Below are 22,582 nucleotides of genomic sequence, written 5' to 3'. Positions count from 1 at the left end.
TAATGTTATGGATAACAATTCTGAATTTTTGAGATGATTGTATTACTTGTTTTGATTGGACCAACATTTTGGTTGATATAGCGTTAGACCTTCGTCATTTCTTTTGTGAGTTTAAATAAAGTGAATTGTTATATAATTAGTTTTAATGCAAACCTTTTTTCTTTTTTTTTTAGCTTTAATCTTAATGTTATCTTGATTTTAAAAAGATTGAAGGGAAATTTTGTCTGCATGACATACAATCACCATTTATTGCATAAAAAAAGGTTATTTTAACTCCTTTTGAATTGTTCTTACGACCATTTAATCTCAACACAAGCATTGGCGTTAACAGCGGATATGCTGATAAACATTTAATAAATGTTCAACAAACTATGAAATGCTAATTAATAAATAGTAGAAATGTGAGTATGTTTTTTCAAACTATATAGATTAGAGTCTGTTGGGTGTATGAGAGCTTCATCAATCTGGGGGTAGAAAACCGAGCATTCAATGGATGAAGATGCAAAAAAACAAAAAAAAAAAAAAACTTATTTATAAAATACTTTATATCAGCTCTTGTAGACGCTACATTCAAGCATTTTATTTTGGTTTTTAATTCATAGTTTATTAATTTATACATAAATCTATAATTTATATATAAATTAATATATCATATAAATATATACCTATAGTGAACTTTTTTTCACTCTCAGAAAATAAAACAATATTGTTTTGACTAATTGTGTAAGTAATAATGTTTTGTTATTAAAAGCAATTTGACAATAATTTGATTTAACTGAACGGTTTTTCTTGTTTCATGATTTTTTAATTCCTTAAGTATTGATTTTTATTCAAATGTACATCATTAAATTCAAATCCCTTGCCCCCCTCTTTATCTGTGCCTAAACCTAAATGCAGATTCCATGAACAAAGGTTTGGCTCATTTGAATATAAAAAAAGTTTAAAATCTGAAAATCATTATTCAACCGTAATTTTCATAAAGTTGTTTAGAATGATCATTAATTTGAAAGTTATTTTATTTTTAAACAAATAATCCTCCCCCTCCCCAAGACCATTGATATTTTTTGTATATGATGTAACAGTATTCATTTATTAAAGTTCAAATATTTCATATAATTCAATATTTAATGTGATTCATTCAATATGCATTTTAAAGTGTAAAATATTAATATATATTTAATTTGAACGATTAAATATTGTATATTAATTATATATATTAATACATAAACTTTACAAATTTTTTAAAAATCTTTAATTTAATTTTGTTTCATTATCAATGTTATTTTATATTTGTTCTTTTCAACATATTTAACATCTGTTAACATCTGGTTAAACATCTGTTATTTATTTAACATCTGTTAACATCTGGTTAAAGCGTAATTTACAGTTTGTGCTAATTTCAAGATGATTATTTTTATTTATTTTATTCTGAATGTTATTTTATAACTATATCAACTTATCATAAATAAGTTTTGCTGTAGATCCTATATATACTTTTCTTTATTATTAATATTATGATGTACTGTTGCTTTATATACTACATATATACAGCATAATCATGTTGAGACACCAATTCCTGCTGGATCACTAAAGTTAAGCAATGTTGAACCTGGTCAGTAATAAATGGGTGACCATTTGGGACTTTCAGATGCTGTATGTGCTCTCCGCTTATCTCAGCATTGTTTCCAGTCGTCTTGGACTTCTCCTTGCCACTGGACTCAAACAGTGCTGATTCAGGAGAGGTGTGGTTGGGGATTACGCAACCCTTGCCTCACAATTACACGCGCAACTGCCCCTACAGGGGGGTATCCTTTGTCTTTTGAGTCTGAATGGCGACATCGATATATCATATTTATTTGTTAAACATTTTTTAATGATATATTAATATATGTGTATATAAAATAGGGAATATTTGTTAAGTATAATCTATTTGGAGAACATTTTTATTGAATGTTTATGCAAAACAATATTATTTATTGAATGTTTATGCAAAACAATATTCATTGAATGTTTATGCAAAACAATATTATTCATTGAATGTTTATGCAAAACAATATTATTCATTGAATGTTTATGCAAAACAATATTATTCATTGAATGTTTATGCAAAACAATATTATTCATTGAATGCAATATTATTTATTGAATGTTTATGCAAAACAATATTATTCATTGAATGTTTATGCAAAACAATATTATTCATTGAATGTTTATGCAAAACAATATTATTCATTGAATGTTTATGCAAAACAATATTATTCATTGAATGTTTATGCAAAACAATATTATTCATTGAATGTTTATGCAAAACAATATTATTCATTGAATATTTATCTATTAGTGTGAAAACTTAAAATGTTCAATACTTTTAATAAAGAGCAAAATAACATTTCCTCAGATGAATAATATCCATTTATGTATATGTTTCAGAAATTCAATCAAACTATTAAAAAATCCCAAATATTAGATTATACATTTTTATGTTAATGGATTTCTGAAACGGTATAAGAAATATTTAAGCTGTTATCCTTTGTAAGAATCAAGTCTATATAATAATTAGAACCACTTAAAAAGGTTGGTGTTTTATGTGAGCTATATAAGAATAATAAGAACTACACATAAAGGCAATATATGAAAAAAGCAAAACACGGAATATTGAATTTTTTTTCTCCAAAATTATATAGATTTTGTAGTCATTGTTTCCATTACACATGTATTTTTTTTTTTAAATAGATAGGGTATTTTTAGAGTGCTCAATTTTATTAATAGAGATAATTATTTTAAGCAATTGAAGTATTTTTAATATTTTTTACACAATAAAAACATTAAAAGGCCTTGCTGCTTTGATAGTAGTCTGGCTACAATAGAAGTAGTATGTCATATATACACACACACACTTATAATATACAATGTGCATTTTCCAGTATTTAACAATGCTTAATACATGAGTATAAGTTAGTATAAAAATATATTTATGAGAAATATATTTTTATACTAATATGTATATGATAGATTTCAAACATTAAAATCAAGTTTCAAAACGAAAAATCTGTATAAGGTTTGTTACGCAGGTTTCAAATATTTTATTCAATGTTCATATGATTCCATATAATGTCCGTATAATTCCATATATACTCCTCACCAGAAAGTGAAAATCATTAAAGTTTAAACAAAAAATCGTTATACATATTTATTAAAGCAGATGAAAAATCAATGTTTTTTTTTTTATTGATTTAAAAAAGTTTTGATGCAAAGTATTTATGAAAATATGTTGCCGTTATATGAATATTTCGAGCATTTAAATAAAATGTTTTAAATCCTTCCATAACAATTTATGGAATTGTTAACTTTTTGAGTTTACATTTTTTTTTCATATTTGAAACACTCATGTGAAGAACTCAAAGTAGGTTTAACTTAAGCAGTTTTAAATTATATTTTGGTACTTGTACAGTTTAATTAAGACATTAAAAAATGAAAATATTGAAAAAAGTTATATTGTACGTATCCGTTATGGAACGAAGTTCTCCGAAAAAAAATTTCACTTTCCATCAAGTAGTTTTTTTTTTTTTTTTTTTTTTTTTTTTTTTTTTTACAGCGAAAAAACAATTTATGATACTGAGCAAAAGGTTCGATTTTTAGGAAGAAAAGCTAGTATTAAAGATGGGGAGGGAGTCTCGGTGCTTTACATAGAGTTATCTCCCCATGGAATGTTAAAAATTTCCATAATGGCTGACTTCAATGTGCTCTCATAAAAACGCGTTTTTCCGCTGTAAAAAAAAAAAAAAATACCTACTCGATCAAATTAAATGAAATTTTTTTTTCAGAGATCTTCAGTCCAAAACTAATACGTACAATATAACCTTTTTCCTCGATATTTTCATTTTTTAATGTCTTGATTAAACTGTACAAGTACCTATATTTTTTATGACTTATATACCTATATATAAAAATGTGAAAGTTTTTATTTTTTTTACTCACCACTTTTTTTATTTTTTTTTTTATTACATTTTCGCCCCAAACAAGGCACATTGCCACTTTGGTGTAGGGGGCTACTATCAGGGGAAACATCTACTGGGGTACTATGTAGGGATTTGGGCAGCAAGATGTCAGTTCACGTTGCACTTGAATTTCTGCCTGTCAGTACAGTTGGGGAAGCAGGGACCTGAAATGGAATTCTAAAGTCTAGCGGTTCTGGGGAAGAAACTACTGGAGTAGAAAGATCTTTTACATCTAGGGATCTCTACTGTGTGGGGGTGGGATATATGTTATATATCACCACCAAAACGACTTGCTGTTGTTTAAACCTTTAATACAACATAATCTTCTGAAATACTGTATGGTAAAAACCCAAACAAACAGTTTATGATAAATTTATTTATATATATATATATATATATATATATATATATATATATATATATGCAATAGTTTTGTCGATAGTAACAATAATTAAAGTCATTTATTAAAAAAAAGGAAGAATTACCAAAACTATTATTGAAATATTATAATCATAATTTTAGAGGGAGTTAATATCAGTGAAAACAATTTCTAAAATTATAATAACCTTGTATTAAAAATGTAAGTTTATACATTTAAAAATAATACTTAGGAATTTGACATTTAATGACAAGTAGTTATTTTTGGCTGTATATATTAGAGTATACTTGGGCAGCATTTTTTTTCTCTAATGCAGGTTTCCTTGAAGGGCAGGGATAATTCCTGTTTGTTTCTCTTGCAATCCATTCTTTCTTTTTGCCGGGATAATAGGAAAGCACGCTTAAGTGCTTTTAATGATTTTAAATGATGTTAATTCATAACTTGCCTGAGGACGACTGATGTTAAAAAATGTTTACGACGACAGCAAATTCCTTTTTACATTCTAACAGAACGTCTGAACATTAACGCATCGAAAAGGAAAAAAAAATGGATTGCAAGTGAAACAAACAGGAATTGTTCTTGCTCTTCAATGAAGCGAGTGTGTGTGTGTATATATATATATCAGTAAGAGTATATAAAAAAAAAAAAAAAAAAACGGGGTGGGGGTACAAAGCTGAGGATAAGAGTCTGAACAAAGACCAAAATATAAATTGTTTCGTTTACTTATTTCATAATTGTTGTCTGTTTATTTTTTTTTCCACAGTTTGTAAATATTGTTGAGCATTTTTCTGATTTGGGTCGAGGCGTAGCGATGTTTTGTAAGTCGTCACAGCTTCAGAAAATTTCCCCCATCGATGATAAAGAATTCCTAGGGAAGAAAAAAAAAATACAAATTAAGCGCAGGGAAAATCTTGAGAGTAAACACAAAAAGTTCTGCATGGGAAAATCTTAGACAAGTTTTGATGCCATTAACTGAATCATGAATACGTTTCTTCAAAAAGTTTTGATGCCATTAACTGAATCATGAATACGTTTCTTCAAAAAGTTTTGATGCCATTAACTGAATCATGAATACGTTTCTTCAAAAAGTTTTGATGCCATTAACTGAATCATGAATACGTTTCTTCAAAAAGTGAGGCTTAGCTACATTATTGGATGCAAAGTCAAATAAACACAGCAAACCTTGCATATATGAAGGGCTCACTATCCTTCCAGATAGAGCTTTACAATAATAATAAATATAGCTTAAATTAACACTTCATGCAATTGGAAACAAAGTCACATTTATTGTTATATATGCGTATATATCATACATACGAAGATTAATAAGATATAGACTTATGCACACAAGAAATTAAATTTATGCACACCCATATATATATATATATATATATATATATATCGCCCCACTTTTATATAAAAGTCACTTTGTGTGTGTGAGCTCCTTCCTCATAGGTTCCGAAACGGCTGAGCCTATCTTCTCCAAATTTCACACAAAGCTAATTTACGTGTCTGGCAGTGTTCTTAGAAATGTTTTGTACATAAATTCATCTGCTAAGTATCGAAAAAATCCGATCTTAAAATGTCTTTTCTCTCTTCTAGATAAATAAGATTTTTACAGGGGAGTATTTTACATTGTACCAGCCAAGGGAAATAATAAAATCTTATTTCTTCATAAAATCAATTTTTTATAATCTGGAAATATAGCTTAGTGGTAAAGCATTCGACTACAGACCGAATGATCCACTGTTCAAGGCCGTATGTACCTCGTTATTTTATTTAAATTTTTTCTCATTAACGAGTTCAATTTACAATAAAAGAGGTACCATTTAAAAATTGCCACAAATCATTTCTTCATTTGCATATTTTTAAACAAAACATTAATTAGAAGTGACTTTTCCAGGGCATTCATCGTCAAGTCCAAATATCAGCTGACATATTATAAACAAACACAGACGGAATCTGATGAATGACATTATCATGATTATTTTATGAATTAGTTCATCGGCTAAATTATTCCTTGTAATCTATAAAACGTTTTGTGTATGGCTTGGGGGGGGGGATACTAATTCTTAGAACTTTTTTATATGCTTCCTAAATTATAATATCTCTGATTTATAAAAGGAGGTCACATCTATCTTTTATTTGAACGACTTATTTTATAAAATTCATGTTCTTCTGTCTTCTCGCATGTTTGTTCGTGTTTTTCGTATAAATAAAGCGAAAGTATTCGAAGAAATTGCGCTTCCCTGGCACTCTTCCGAGGGACGTCCAGAAAGCAATAAGCTTTGATCAATGTGAGGCAAACCTGTCATATCAGACAATTGCTATTCATTTGGACACTCCCCTTTTTATGGGGGAGCTGGTTTTCCTAAACGTTTTGAAGAAACAAAAAAATAGGGCAGAACGCCTAAAGCTTGAAACCAAAATTAACCGTGTGATTTAATTTCTCTATGGTGTGATGTTTGACCTCGTTAAATTTGAACGTTGCTCAAGAAAAGCAGACGTTCATTTATGCAGCTGTTTGTTTGTTTGTTTGTTTTGTTTTACGGCATATCAACCACTTTGGGGTCATTTAATGCCGAAAGGTTCGTTATGTTGTGTTAAATATTGGTTTGTTCTTCTTAAGGTTTTTCTTTTTTTTTTGGGGGGGGGGTCTTTCCTTATATTTTTGAGTATATTTTAGTTTCTTTCAGAAAATTGATAATTTTTTGGGGATCAATCTTGTTTAATATTGTTTTCAGATTTTTTTCTTGGTAATACTTTGTTCGGATTTGTTCAAGGTCAATGCAGTTTGTCAGTATATGGTGTATTGTGTAGGGTTCTTGACACGTTATACAGTTTGGTGTCTCCTCCCCTTTTAGTAGATGTGAGTGGGTGATGTGAGTGTGACCTATTCGCAGTCTGGTCATTACTACCTCTTCCTTTCTTGTTAACTTTTTGGTGTTTCTCGTTCCAATATTTGGTGTTATTTGGAATAGTTTGTTTTTGGTGCATGAGCTCCAGTTTTCTTGCCATTTTCTCTTCAAAAATGTGTTTATTTTAGTCTTTAGGTCTGTATAGGGGATTTTTCCACTTATGTGGTTTTGTTGCAGAGTTTCCTTTGCTGCCTTATCTGCTTGTTCATTCATGTATATGCCGATATGGCTTGGTATCCAGCAAAAGATAATGTTTTTTTTCATGGTTATGGCATCTATTTTGTTTAGCAATTTTGTAATAAGTGGGTTTGTCATTTTTTTTTCTTTTAGAGATATGAGTATTGAAAGTGAGTCAGTAAATATGATATATTTTTGATGGTCATCATTGGTTATTATATTCAGTGCCGAATCTATGGCTGTTGCTTCTGCGCTGAAAATAGAAGATTCGTTTGGGAGCCTTTTCTTTAGTTTTATTTTTTTGTGGATGGCTGCGCATCCTACTTTATCTCCATCTTTTGATCCGTCAGTGTAAATTTGTGTATATTCTTTGTATGTATTCTGGATGATAAGTAGTTCTTCATGGAAGGTTGATGGGTGGGTTTTCGTTTTGGGATATTTATTTAATTTTAATATTATGTGTGGTTGTTTGATCATCCAGGGTGGAGTTTTTGATTTGTTATATTTATGTATTTTTGTAATGTCCATTTGGGCTTCTGTGAGAAGGTTTTTTATCCGGAGGCTGTAGGGCTTGATGATATTTTCTTTCTTGTTGAAGAGATGTGTGTATTGTGGGTGGAGGGTACATTGGTATGCAGGATTTGTTGGACACGATACCAGCTTTAGGTAATATTGTAGCGCTAACTTCTGTCGTCTTAGAATCAGTGGAGGCTCATGGGCCTCTATATAGAGGCTTTCTACTGGAGAGGTTCTAAATGCTCCCAAGGCTAATCTTAATCCTTGATGATGGATTGTATTTAGTTCTTTTATGTAGGACTTCCTTGCTGCTCCATAGATGAAGCATCCATAGTCCATTTTAGATCTGATTAGAGTTTGGTATAATTTCAATAATGTGACTTTGTCTGCACCCCAATCGGTGTGTGCTAGGACTTTGATCAATTGCATTGTCTTTTGGCATTTTGCTTTTAAATATTTTATATGCGGTATAAAGTTCAATTTTTTATCGAATATAATACCTAAATATTTATGTTGGTCGGTGAGTGGGATGTTCTTGTTATCCAGTTTCAGGTTGGGGTCGTGGTGGAATTTTCGTAATTTGCAAAAGTGGATGCATTTAGTTTTTTCCTCTGAGAATGTAAATCCATTTTCTATGGCCCATTTGTTTATTTTATTCAGACAGAGTTGTAGTTTGCGTTCGGCTGTTTGTATATATTTAGATTGGTAGTATATAAGTAGGTCGTCCACGTATAGGGCGTTTTCAATTCCTGGGTCTATGTTTTTTATGATATTGTTTATTTTAATGTTGAAGAGGGTGACAGACAGGATACTGCCTTGGGGGACCCCCATTTCTTGATCTTTTTGGACTGAATAAGTGTTGTCCATCCGTACTTGGAAGTTTCTATTTGTTAAGAAATTTCTGATAATTTCTGGCATTCTACCCCTAAGTCCTAGTTCATACAGGTCTTTTTGGATTCCGTATTTCCAAGCGGTGTCATACGCCTTTTGCATGTCAAAAAAAATTGCTATTAGATGTTCTTTTTTTGCAAATGCTTCTCTTATGCGTGTTTCCAGTTTTATTAAGTGATCGGTGGGGCTTCTATTTTTCCTGAAACCCGACTGGCTTTCTGTAATTAGATTTTTGCTTTCCAAGTACCAATTTAACCTTTCGTTAATCATTCTCTCAAAAGTTTTGCACAAACAACTAGTTAGTGCAATGGGTCGGTAGTTTGTTGGGTTTGTATGGTCTTTTTTTGGTTTGGGTATTGGGATTACTGTTGCCTGCTTCCAGTTTTTTGGAATGTTGTTAGTTATCCATATCTCATTGTAAATTTGTAATAAGTAGTCCAGTGATGGTTTTGGTAGTTTTTTGAGGAATTGATAATGGATCTCGTCGGGGCCGACTGCTGTATCGGGAGATTTGTTTATTGCCTCCTCTAGTTCTGCACTGTTGAATAATTGATTGTAGTTTTCTTCATTTTTTGATTTGAAGTTTATTTTTATTTTTTCTTCATTTTTCTTTATAGCTTGGAATTTTTTATTTTGGTTTTTTGATGATGAGTTCATTGAGAATTGTTCTGCTAATTTATTTGCGATATTTTGTTTGTCGGTAATCTTTGTGTTGTCGCATATAAGGTGTTTAATAGGGTTCTTTGTATTTTTTCCTGCTATTTTTCTGACCATCTCCCATACTTTTTTGGGTTTTGTGTTTTGATTAATTTTTGTTACATAGTCTTTCCACGAGTTCCGTTTTGATTCTTTGATAGTTTTCCGTGCTTTGGCTTTGCTGTTTTTATAGGTGTCCAAATTTTCTTTCGTTGGACTGTTTTTGAATTTCCTTAGGTTTGCACGTCTGGCTCTTATAGCTTCTTTGCATTCTTTATTGTACCAGGGTTTGTTATATTTTGTAGTAGTGGAACTTTTTGGTATGTTCTCCTCGGCTATTGTGAGTAGGGTGTTGCTGAAATATGTGATGTGTTCTAAGTCAGGATTCGCTTCAGGTATTAATCTGTATTGACATGTATTTTGGAAATTTTCCCAATTTGCCTTTTGTAAATTCCAGCGGGGTGTTTTGTCTTCTGGCTTGGGATTCTCGTTTTCTATTATGATTGGGAAGTGGTCACTTCCGCATGTATCCTTATGTGTTCTCCAGCTATAATCCATGTATATAGTTGGGTCACATAGTGTTATATCGATTGCTGATAGGGTTCCCGTTGGTGGGTGCATATATGTATTCTCTTTGTTGTTGAGTAGGCATAGATCATTTTGGTTAATTATTTTTTCTATGGTTTGGCCTCTTTTGTTGTTTTTTTTACTGCCCCACCATATATTGTGACTATTGAAGTCTCCCAACAGTAGAAAAGGTTTAGGTAGTTGTTTGATTATATTGTTTAATTCTGTTTCGTTTATTGTTTCATTTGGTGGTATATAGAGTGAGCATAGGGTTACTGTTTTGTGTAGTGTTGCAGTTATTGCAACAGCTTGCATATTTGTTTTTAAGTTCACTTTGCTGTGTGGAATGTTTTCGTTTATCAGTATTGATGATCCACCGGTGGCTTTGCATGATAATTTGTTTATGTGGTTGTATATTGAGTAGTGTTTTATGTTAATTTTGTCATTTTCTTTTAAGTGTGTTTCCTGTAGGCAAATTATTGCAGGACATAAGGATTTGATAAGTATTTGCATTTCTTCGATATTAATTTTTAATCCTCTTATGTTCCACTGTAGGATTTTGTTAGTCATGGTTTATATTTTCTTTTGGTTTTGGACTGTTGGTGTTTATGTCTACGTCCATAGTTTCGATGTTAGTTTGGGTGTTTCTTTTGGAAGTGGATGGTCTGTTTCTTGTTTCTGGTGAGAGGCTTTTTTTGGGTTTTGGTCTGGGACTTTTAGATTTACTTTGTCTTGACTGTCTTTTTTGGCTACCAGTTTCAACTAGTTCAAATTTATTTTCATTTTCAATTAATACTAATTCTGTTTTTTGTTTGTCATTTTGTTTTTGGGGGGTAGTTTTTTTGTTGTTCTGTTCTATTTCCATTTTTTCTGTTGTTGTGTGTTTATTTTTAACATCTGTTTTTGTCCTTGTTAGTGACTTGGATCTTTCACGTTTTGATAATTGAGGAGGTTTCATTTCTTTAGAGATTGATTCCTCAATATTGATGGAAGTTTTTCTGATTTCCTTTGTTTCGTTTTCTTTTATACTGGGTTGTTCGTTTCTGACTTTTATTTGGCTGTTAGAATTTATTTTCAGTTCTGATAAAAAAGATTTTAATTCTTCAAGTATGTTCTTTAGTTCTTTTGCTAGGTTTGCAATTTCTGGAGCAAGGTTTAGTTCATTGTAGTTGTACATTTTGTTTGCTTGTTGGGTTATTGTGGCATATGAGTTTTTGGTGCGATTTGTGACTTCTTTGCGGGCTTCTTGGAAGGTTATATTTTTTTGATATTTGATTGTTATTATTTCCTTCTCTTGCTTATATATTTTGCACTGTTTTGAGTGAGAGTGGTGCTCTTCTTGACAGTTTGTGCATTTGGTTTTATTTGGACAGTCTTCTTCATCGTGGTCTGGGTTTTTTTCACTGCAGTTTCCACATGTGAAGAATCTTAGACATTGGTCTTTATTATGTCCAAACTTTTGGCAGTTGTAGCATTGTAAAGGTTTTGGAATGTATTGTTCTATTTTCGTTCTTTCATAACCTATATTGATGGTCTCTGGTATTTGAGGATAATTGAATGTTAATATATAAGTGTTTGTATATATTACCTCTCCTTTTTTTTTAAATGTGATTCTTTTTACATCTGTGACCCCTTGGTTTTTTAGTTCTGTTTTGATTTCTTCTGTTGTGCAGACGGAGATTTCCTGGTTTTTTATGACTCCTTTGGAGTAGTTTAGTGTTTGGTGTGGATAAGCTTTGATGTTTGTTTCATGCAATTTTTGTAGTTGAAGTAGAGTTTTGGCCTGTTTTTTATTTTGTACTTCTACCAATATGGTACCATTCCTTAATTTTTTGACATTTTTAGGTGTTATTTTGCTTGATATTACCTTTTGGATAATGAAGGGTGACATTTTAGTTAACGGTATATTAGACGTTGCTTCTAGCACGATGAATCTTGGAAAGTTTGTATCTTCATTGTCGCTGTCAGAGTCTATTTCTGTGTGTGGTCTCTTGGATTTTTTGGCATTCATAATAATTTTTGAAAAATTCATCAGCCATGCTCCCCACCCTCCTCGGAGCCCCTTATGGGGAAGAACTATGAGGGGGTAAATCCCATTCGCCTCGGTTCTCCAGGGCTACATAGCTGGTATACTCAAACATGGGGAGGTTTCCAAGCATTCACAATATATGGTTATGCCCACCCAAGTATGGGATTTCCCTGTATTTTTATTATTCCTGATGGTTACCTTTTTCCCAGCTTGATTGACCCTTCAGCCATCGCTTATTAACTCAGTTTATTGTTTATGTTGAGTGTTAGTGTGTTTTTGTTTGGATTGTCTGAATTAGTGCTTGTCATGACCAACCGATTGATTGGATCGGGCCTATCCAACCTCCCGTCTAGCCTAGTAAGGGCCAAAGTGGTGTGTTGTAGTATCATGTTATTATTTCCTAGGCATGTTCCACTCAACCACCAGGATCCCGTTCTTAATGCATTACGGGTTGCCACCAACGGTCAACTGGTGGTCCCATTGAAGGATTTTTACCCTCTGCAGGGGGGCAGTTGGTATGTTCTATCGCCCTACCAACTAGGCAAAAAAAAAAAAAAAAAAAAAAAAAAAAAAAGGGTGAGGAGGTGAAGGAAAAAGAAAACGAGGGAGGGGAAGGGGAGGAGAATGTTGTTTTTGTTTTTGTTTTCGCAGAACATGACTAAGTTTTGCAAAAGGGAATAAAAAAACAAAGACATCTATGTAGGTGCGTTTCATCTCAGGAAGTCAGTAGACAGCCTGATCTGGTAGCACCAGCATTTATGCAGCTGCATTTTTCAATTGTTTAATTTGAACGATTATCACTTCCTTTGCCCGCTTAGCGTCGCAGTAAGAGGTCACGTTTGTTTTCACATTCTTTTCCTCCTTCGCTGTTGCCTTATACTAATTTTTTTCACACACACACACACACACACACACACCTACAAACACCTGGGCAACCCGACTAGTCTATAATATAAAAGGCAAACTGGGCGCGCGTTTTTGTATGTCCACGAAAGGCTTCTCAACAAGGTTACTATTTTGGATATCCTTCCTTATATTTCCTAGATTATAATCTAGAAAGGCACTCAGCTTTGATCAATGTGAGAGAAACCCTTCATATCAGACAATTGCTATTCATTAAGACACTGCCAGAGTTCCCCCTTTTTTGGGGGAGCTGGTTTTCCCCAACATCGTGGGGAAAATAATAAAATGACATAAAGTCAGACGTCCGTTTTCGCGCCTGCGTGAACTCATTCACTTAACTTTTTGATCGACATCACTAAATTTGAATGCTTTTCACTTCCTGTCGCATCATAGCACAGCAGTAAACTCTCAGGTTTTCTTTCACTTTCTTTTCTGTCATCGCGTCACAGGTTCCAGCCTGCCTACCTACCTACTAACATTTCCCCAACCCAACCCCACTAGTATATAATAATCAGTAGAGGATTAATTCTATAATAATTCATATGCAATCTACATGAATTAAAATATCATGTTTAAGCGTATTATACGACCGATCAATGCCAGGTGTCCAGCTGGTATGTATATAACTAAATTATTTATAAAAATTTGAAAACCAAAATAATGTAATTTTTTTTTAAAAGAACAAAATCATTTATGTTAAAGGATGAAACTTTCAACAAAAAATGTTCTTTTCAAAGCAAGAATTTTTGTTCTTCATTTTACTGGTATTTTTAACCTTAGGAGAGATTTAATGTTAATTTATATTTATGCAATTAGTTACATCTCTGCCATCATTCTAAGATCTTGGTCTGAGAAAGACCAGCCAATTTTTACCTAGAACTGAAACATATCTGCAAATGTGTAACCAAAACATTTGCATAAATAACAAAAAAAAAAATGTGTACTAAATATATTTGCTTCAAATTCTGTTAATATGAAACAATTTCTTCTCATACAAATTGAACTATGTAAAATTCTCATACAAATTGGATTACGTAAAATTTGGTTTTTATTATAATTATTTCTTATAGTTTGTTTCACTGCTAAATATTTGAATAATCTTTTGTAATTGTAAATTTTGCAGCGTTAAGTCAGTGATATGTTGAACAATATCTTTAGGAATTTAAACTGCATATTTTTTGTTCACTTCTAAATTACACGAATTTCTTTTAAACATATAGAAAAGTCGTATTATTATTATTGTTGTATTGTTATAGAAAAGTCACTTTCTGTGTCTATGCGAGTTCCTTCCCCATAGGTTCTGAAATCACACAATACTAATTTATATGTCTGGCAGTGTTCTTAGATATGTTTTGTACAGAAATTCATCCGATAAGTATCGAAAATCGAAAAAATCCAATCTTAAAAATAGTCTTCTGTTATAGATAAAAAAAAAAATTTTACAGGGAAATATTTTACATTACACCAGTCGGTGCAAGATCAAAGTGTAGTATCTGTTCTTCAGATGCTGCACTTCAATTTCTTGTTCTCTGTCAGTGGAGGAGAAATCTTTCACGACTGAGACAATTTTTATTTTTGTTCCTTTTCTCCACATTAAAAAAACGACCCTGGTGTCTAACTCTGTCCCGTGGGGAGGCATTGTAAATAGGAACTAATGGCAGGTGTAAATGTAAACTATTTTTCTGTAAAAATTCATTTTTAGCTATAAGAAAGATTATTTTTAAGATCGTCAAGTCCAAATTATCAGCTGACATGATATTGTAAACAAATACAGACGGAAATTGATATCATTTTTTTTTTTTGAATTAGTCCATGAGGCAAATTATTCCTCATAAAATATATAATCAATAGAAGATTGATTATATAATAATAATAATATGAAATCTGCATGAATTTAAAAATCATGTTTAAGTGTATTATACGACTGGCCAACAACCAAACATCCAGATAGTAAGAAATAATTTCTACAATTATATAAATGCAAGTTATAATATAAAATGAATTTGGAGTTAAAAATTAATAGCTATTGATTGAGATTGTCGGACTGACTTCCTCATCTTGGTTGTTATTGTCACACATTTCAAACGTTTTGCCCTCCGGCCTTCGTCAGGTGTTTTGTATCGAACTGGGGAACCGTTTGTTATATAGACAATCAATCAAATAAAGACAATTACTATTAATATTCTTTGCATCTTACACATTCCTTTGCATTTTTCTTGTACTCTACAAGATTTTCCAAGCTGCATCAGTATTCTTACATCGCATAGTCCTTCTCTCCATTTCTGCAGATAGTTGTGCCGGTTTTGTAGCGCCATCTTGTCATAGCAAGTTTTGATTGCTTCATTCCTGTTTCCAGGTGGTTGGGTGCTTCTGAGCTAAGAGAAAGAGCTTCAGAAGGATGGAATATTTTCTAGCTTCTTTCTCTTCCTGAGGTTCGGGGTTCAACACTTCTTGACTCCAGCCATTGGTTCATGTTCATGAAGGAGACTGTGTTCATCACTGGTTGGCAATATCAGTGAGGAATTGCAGGTGGTTCAGATAGGAGGGCTTCAGGCAATTAGTGATTAAGCAGCATACTGCATGTAACTTTTTGGTATGTATTGATCTCTCCCAAATAGAACAAGCATATGCTGCAAAAGAATAGCACAAGGTCAAGGCAGTGCAGTTATCTATCAAGCCTTAATCTTGAAAGTCTGACTAGAAATAATAATAATAATAATAATATATATATATATATAAGAGAGAGAGAGACAGACAGAGAGAGATATTCACATTACATAGCAGAAAAAAAAAAAGACAAACCTAAGTTGAGGTAATAACGGGAATTATTTGGCATGAGCTTAATTGCACGGAGGAAGTTCTGTTCACTTTCTTTGTAGCGTTCCATTTTACCCAACACGCTTCCCAGGTGCAAATAAAGTATGGACTCTTGGGGAAGGTGATTTATGGCATTCAAACATGCTGTTTCTGCTGTTTTCAAATCTGGAAAAATAAAAAAAAAATGTAAAAAGAGCCAATTCAAGCAAAGGCAGAGTAAAGATAAAACTTGATTTTTTTTTCTCTATTTTTGTGAAGTGATTCAAATTCAAGCAAAGGTTGAACAAAATAATGGTAAATAATAAAGTCTTCATATATAACCATACATTCCTAAGCTTACTAAACTATATCTAACCATACATTCCTAAACTTACTAAACTATATCTAACCATACATTCCTAAGCTTACTAAACTATATCTAACCATACATTCCTAAGCTTACTAAACTATATCAAACCATACAATCCTAAACTTACTAAACTATATCTAACCATACATTCCTAAGCTTACTAAACTATATCTAACCATACATTCCTAAGCTTACTAAACTATATCTAACCATACATTCCTAAGCTTACTAAACTATATCTAACCATACATTCCTAAGCTTACTAAACTATATCTAACCATACAATCCTAAACTTACTAAACTGTATCTAACCATACAATCCTAAGCTTACTAAACTATATCTAACCATACAATCCTAAACTTACTAAACTGTATCTAACCATACAATCCTAAGCTTACTAAACTATATCTAACCATACAATCCTAAGCTTACTAAACTATATCTAACCATACAATCCTAAGCTTACTAAACTATATCTAACCATACAATCCTAAACTTACTAAACTATATCTAACCATACAATCCTAAGCTTACTAAACTATATCTAACCATACATTCCTAAGCTTACTAAACTATATCTAACCATACATTCCTAAGCTTACTAAACTATATCTAACCATACAATCCTAAGCTTAGTAAACTATATCTAACCATACAATCCTAAACTTACTAAACTATATCTAACCATACAATCCTAAGCTTACTAAACTATATCTAACCATACATTCGAGATACATTTTGACAATCAGTCCAACAACAACTTTGTTGCTGTCAGAGTGATTTATGGTTTTGTTTACTTCTAGGAAGTTCACCTTCCTAGGCTTTACCTTCTCTTTGAGAAAGGGTAGTTTATTGCTAATTGCTTGAGGTACCGCTACTGAGGAATGCCAACATGGCTGCTCAGGCATTTTGTAGGCCAGAGTGCACTTTTCTTAGTGCACTGACTTCTCAAAACCACGTCTGGCCTTGTGGAGAGGAAATAAAATACTCACCGATAGAATCGAGAAGGATAATCATATTGCTCCAAGAACTGAGGTGGGTCGGCTTTAGAATTGTAGCATTTCTCCACGCTTGTATTGCCAAGTCATGCTGTTTGGTTTCCAAAAACTGAAAAAATGAAAGGTTTCAGTAATTTGATGATATTTTAATCTGTTTGATTTTGTTTTATGTAGAAATGTCTCGTAACACAATAGTAAAAGAAGAAAATCAAGTCGAGGTTGGTTTAATAAACAAAGTGTATTAACATCACAGGTACAAAGGTAGGAATACGGGTATAACTGACTAGCGTTCAGATAGGCAGTGGAGTACTTTCGCTCCTTATCACCGGTGTAGACATTACTGGTACTATATAAATAGTGATAACTGGTTGGTTGGTTGTTTTTGTATTACGGCATATCAACCCTTTTCGGGTTATTTAATGCCGAATCCAAAGATTTTGAAGAAAAAATTTTTTTAATAGAATATATTTGTTGTTTTCATGTCAGTTTCTATTTAACCCATAGTTGGGACCCTAACAGGTACTACAACTCCGGGTCAGAGTGGTCCTGGGAGCAATGGTAATTAAAAGGTGGCTCCACACTCCCAAAAGTCCACAAGCTGGGGCCTCACCACTGGATATAGTTTAAGGTCATATCCAGGACCCCCATTGAGGGACTTTTACCCTCTGTAGGGGGGCAGTCGGCGTATTCTAATGCCCCACCGACAAGGCCAAGTGATAACTGGTGTAATTTCCCTTTTTCCAGTATAACAAGAAACAAAAATATTCATTGCAAACACTTGAGACTTAAATTGGCTTTCGTCACCAGTTGTTCTTATAAAAGTTAAATAGCAACATTTGGTGAAGGTGTTGTTCGAATATAAATAACACAGTTCAATTACAATTATTGTCATAGAATTCAATTGACAAGCAAAAAGAAAAAAAAGAATCGATTTATAATTTGGGAGGATAAATTTTATGCTGAAACTAATTGTGATTGAAAATTAACTTAAAAATAAAAACTTGTTTTTGTGAAGGAATCTTCTATACTTACAAAAAGAGAACATTTGTTTTAGCTGTTATAAAAATCAATATCAAAATTCAAAATTATTTCAATAAGAGTTAAATTTTTCTAGGAATTTAATGACATATTAACTCACATGTATATTAATCAAATTTAATGACATTAACTCACATGTATATTAATCAAACTAGTGTTATCATTTTGAGTGTTATTTTCACAACACAAATTCAAATAATACGAGTTATCAATCCTCAATTCAAAAATTCAGAAAAATTCTACAACTTTTCTCCAATTTCATTTGCGTTCATCGGAATAAATAATCAGAAAATTAAAAATGTATCAGACTCCTGATTCTTCTTCAAACTTTTTAAAAATCAAAATTTCTAGTATTCTTATAAGTGTAACATTGCAGAAAAAAAAAAAAATAAATAAGTAGGAATCAGACCCAGCATTGTATTAAGTGCAGATGAAAGTCGAATTTCTGGAAGACAATTTTAAGGTCATTTTTAGGGGAATTGACTTATACAGAGGTAATACAGGGTACCCCCCCCCGCCAAGAACAGGCCCCAACTTTAATTAGGCCCCTTTTCTTAGCATTTGTCTGAATGAAATGAAACTTTGAAAACACTAGGGTCTTTGGCCTTTTTTTTTTCCGTTCTACAGCATATGTTCTAGATGGCCTCCATTTAGCTTTTGTTTTTTTTGGGGGGTCACCCTGTATTAATGGAAATGTTATTAAAGAGTGACTTGGTGCTCGATCATAACAGAAAACGCCATTTTGATTGTGCAGTCAGCATATACCGGTAATCCTAGTAATTAATCGTACTCCTTCTGAACCCCACTGCAGTGTGTTTACCAGCATGTAAGTACATGTGTGGTTTTTCAGTGGGAGGCTTAATAATAATTGGAATAGCTCTCACAATGTTCACTCTCTAGAGGTTGCTATAGGCCTAAGTTCGATATGATGTATTCGGTGATGATGTGACAGTTTTTTAGTAGGTTAGGAAATGCAGTGTTTATGATATGTCGTTCTCCCCTAAGTTTAACAATTTTTAATAATTTAATGACAATTATTTAATGAAATCATTTAATGGCACTTAATGCATGCGTTCACATTATTATGGTATATTACGGCTCATGCAAGGTATGCGTTTACGTTATTATGGTATGTGACATAAATTATGTATAAAAACAGTAACTGTCTCTGGAATCTACAACATGTCATTGATCAGAATGTTTGATTAGCAACATTTGCGTTCGTTGCATGTAAGTGTGCAGCAGGTTGTTTCTATGTATGGAAATCGAATAGATCACACTTGCATAAATGCACATATTATCGCTCGTGGATGCTGAAACAGTTTATAATATGTCTTACAAAAAACACCAAAAGGGAAATTATCTATGCAAGAAAGAGCTATGACATGGCCCATTTAACTTGTCTAGAATTTACAGTCGACTTATATACAGATAATACCTAAAATGACACAATTTTTAGTCTTAAAATGCATATCAACTCATACATAGATAATTCACTGGAAAAATGGTGGGATCTTTCTATCGATCCAGTAGATATCTCACTGCTGATGCTATTCTCTACCTATATAAGAGCCGTACCTGGATGGAATACTGTTGCCACATCTGGGCAGGAGCTGCTAGAAAGGACTTGTCCTGCCTCGATAGAGTTCAAAATAGACTTCGTAGCCTCGTAGGAGATGTCCTTTTCTCCTCCTTGCAACCTCTATCTCACAGAAGAGATGTTGCGAGTTTGTCTCTGATGTATCGTTATTTTCATGGAAAGTGTTCAACTGAGCTTCAATCTATGGTCCCCCCTCGCAAAACTTTCACAAGAAACACTCGTCTAGCTGTAAACACTATCAATAATTTCCCCCACTCTTTATCTGTGCCTAAACCTAAACGTAGATTCCATGAACAAAGCTTCTTTCTTAGAACTGCACGCCTGTGGAATTGTCTTCCGTTTTCCTGCTTTCCGGCTGACTACAATATGGTTGTGTTCAAGTCTAAAGTAAATAAGTTCTTGATGAGCCGTTCCATATAAGTTATTAAACTTACAAAATTTTCATTACTAATGATTACTATATTGACCAATTTCTACTGTACACTCTTTAACCCTTATCCTTGAGTGGCCTCTGGGCCTTGATAATGTGGTGATGCCTTTGTAAAAAAAAAAAAAAAAAAAAAAAAAAAAAACCTAAAATGGAACAATTTTTAGTCTTAAAATGCATATCGACTTATACATAGATAATACCTAAAATGACACAATTTTTAGTCTTAAAATGCATATCGACTTATACATAGATAATACCTAAAATGGCACAATTTTTAGTCTTAAAATGCATATCGACTTATACATAGATAATACCTAAAATGGCACAATTTTTAGTCTTAAAATGCATATCGACTTATACATAGATAATACCTAAAATGGCACAATTTTTAGTCTTAAAATGCATATCGACTTATACATAGATAATACCTAAAATGGCACAATTTTTAGTCTTAAAATGCATATTGACTTATACATAGATAATACCTAAAATGACACAATTTTTAGTCTTAAAATGCATATCGACTTATACATAGATAATACCTAAAATGGCACAATTTTTAGTCTTAAAATGCATATCGACTTATACATAGATAATACCTAAAATGACACAATTTTTAGTCTTAAAATGCATATCGACTTATACATAGATAATATTTAAAATGACACAATTTTTAGTCTTAAAATGCATATCGACTTATACATAGATAATACCTAAAATGACACAATTTTTAGTCTTAAAATGCATATCGACTTATACATAGATAATACCTAAAATGACACAATTTTTAGTCTTAAAATGCATATCGACTTATACATAGATAATATTTAAAATGACACAATTTTTAGTCTTAAAATGCATATCGACTTATACATAGATAATACCTAAAATGACACAATTTTTAGTCTTAAAATGCATATCGACTTATACATAGATAATACCTCAAATGACACAATTTTAGTCTTTAAATGCATATCGACTTATACATAGATAATACCTAAAATGGCACAATTTTTAGTCTTAAAATGCATATCGACTTATACATAGATAATACCTAAAATTACACCATTTTTAGTCTTATAATGCATATCGACTTATACATAGATAATACCTAAAATGACACAATTTTTAGTCTTAAAATGCATATCGACTTATACATAGATAATACCTCAAATGACACAATTTTAGTCTTTAAATGCATATCGACTTATACATAGATAATACCTAAAATGGCACAATTTTTAGTCTTAAAATGCATATCGACTTATACATAGATAATACCTAAAACAACACAATTTTTAGTCTTAAAATGCATATCGACTTATACATAGATAATATCTAAAATGACACAATTTTTAGTCTCAAAATGCATATCGACTTATACATAGATAATACCTAAAATGACACAATTTTTAGTCTTAAAATGCATATCGACTTATACATAGATAATACCTAAAATGACACAATTTTTAGTCTTATAATGCATATCGACTTATACATAGATAATACCTAAAATGACACAATTTTTAGTCTTAAAATGCATATCGACTTATACATAGATAATATCTAAAATGACACAATTTTTAGTCTTAAAATGCATATCGACTCATACATAGATAATACCTAAAATGGCACAATTTTTAGTCTTAAAATGCATATCGACTTATACATAGATAATATCTAAAATGACACAATTCTTAGTCTTAAAATGCATATCAACTCATACATAGATAATACTTAAATGGCACAATTTTTAGTCTTAAAATGCATATCGACTCATACATAGATAATATCTAAAATGACACAATTTTTAGTCTTAAAATGCATATCGACTTATACATAGATAATATCTAAAATGACACAATTTTTAGTCTTAAAATGCATATCGACTCATACATAGATAATACCTAAAATGGCACAATTTTTAGTCTTAAAATGCATATCGACTCATACATAGATAATATCTAAAATGACACAATTTTTAGTCTTAAAATGCATATCGACTCATACATAGATAATACCTAAAATGGCACAATTTTTAGTCTTAAAATGCATATCGACTTATACATAGATAATACCTAAAATTACACCATTTTTAGTCTTATAATGCATATCGACTTATACATAGATAATACCTAAAATGACACAATTTTTAGTCTTAAAATGCATATCGACTTATACATAGATAATACCTCAAATGACACAATTTTAGTCTTTAAATGCATATCGACTTATACATAGATAATACCTAAAATGGCACAATTTTTAGTCTTAA

General features: G+C 31.7%; 1 protein-coding gene across 1 annotated transcript in view; it reads right to left on the bottom strand.

Annotated features, from left to right (window-relative positions):
* Nucleotides 1-4,986: 4,986 nt before the first annotated feature.
* Nucleotides 4,987-22,582, bottom strand: part of LOC145294138 (protein O-mannosyl-transferase TMTC4-like) — a 166,433-nt gene continuing 148,837 nt past the window's right edge. The window contains exons 15-17 of the mRNA XM_080141244.1: nucleotides 17,234-17,348; nucleotides 15,877-16,056; nucleotides 4,987-5,245 (exon numbers count right to left, since the gene is read on the bottom strand). Coding sequence (XP_079997370.1) covers nucleotides 5,106-5,245; nucleotides 15,877-16,056; nucleotides 17,234-17,348 — 435 coding nt within the window. The 3' untranslated portion in view covers nucleotides 4,987-5,105. The remainder of the gene's footprint in view (nucleotides 5,246-15,876; nucleotides 16,057-17,233; nucleotides 17,349-22,582) is intronic.

Source organism: Euprymna scolopes, chromosome 15 (assembly GCF_053919585.1).
Source record: "Euprymna scolopes isolate OS-2025 chromosome 15, ASM5391958v1, whole genome shotgun sequence".
Taxonomy (NCBI): domain Eukaryota; kingdom Metazoa; phylum Mollusca; class Cephalopoda; order Sepiida; family Sepiolidae; genus Euprymna; species Euprymna scolopes.
Note: the sequence above shows the minus strand (reverse complement) of the source record. Positions and strands in the feature narration are given on the sequence as shown.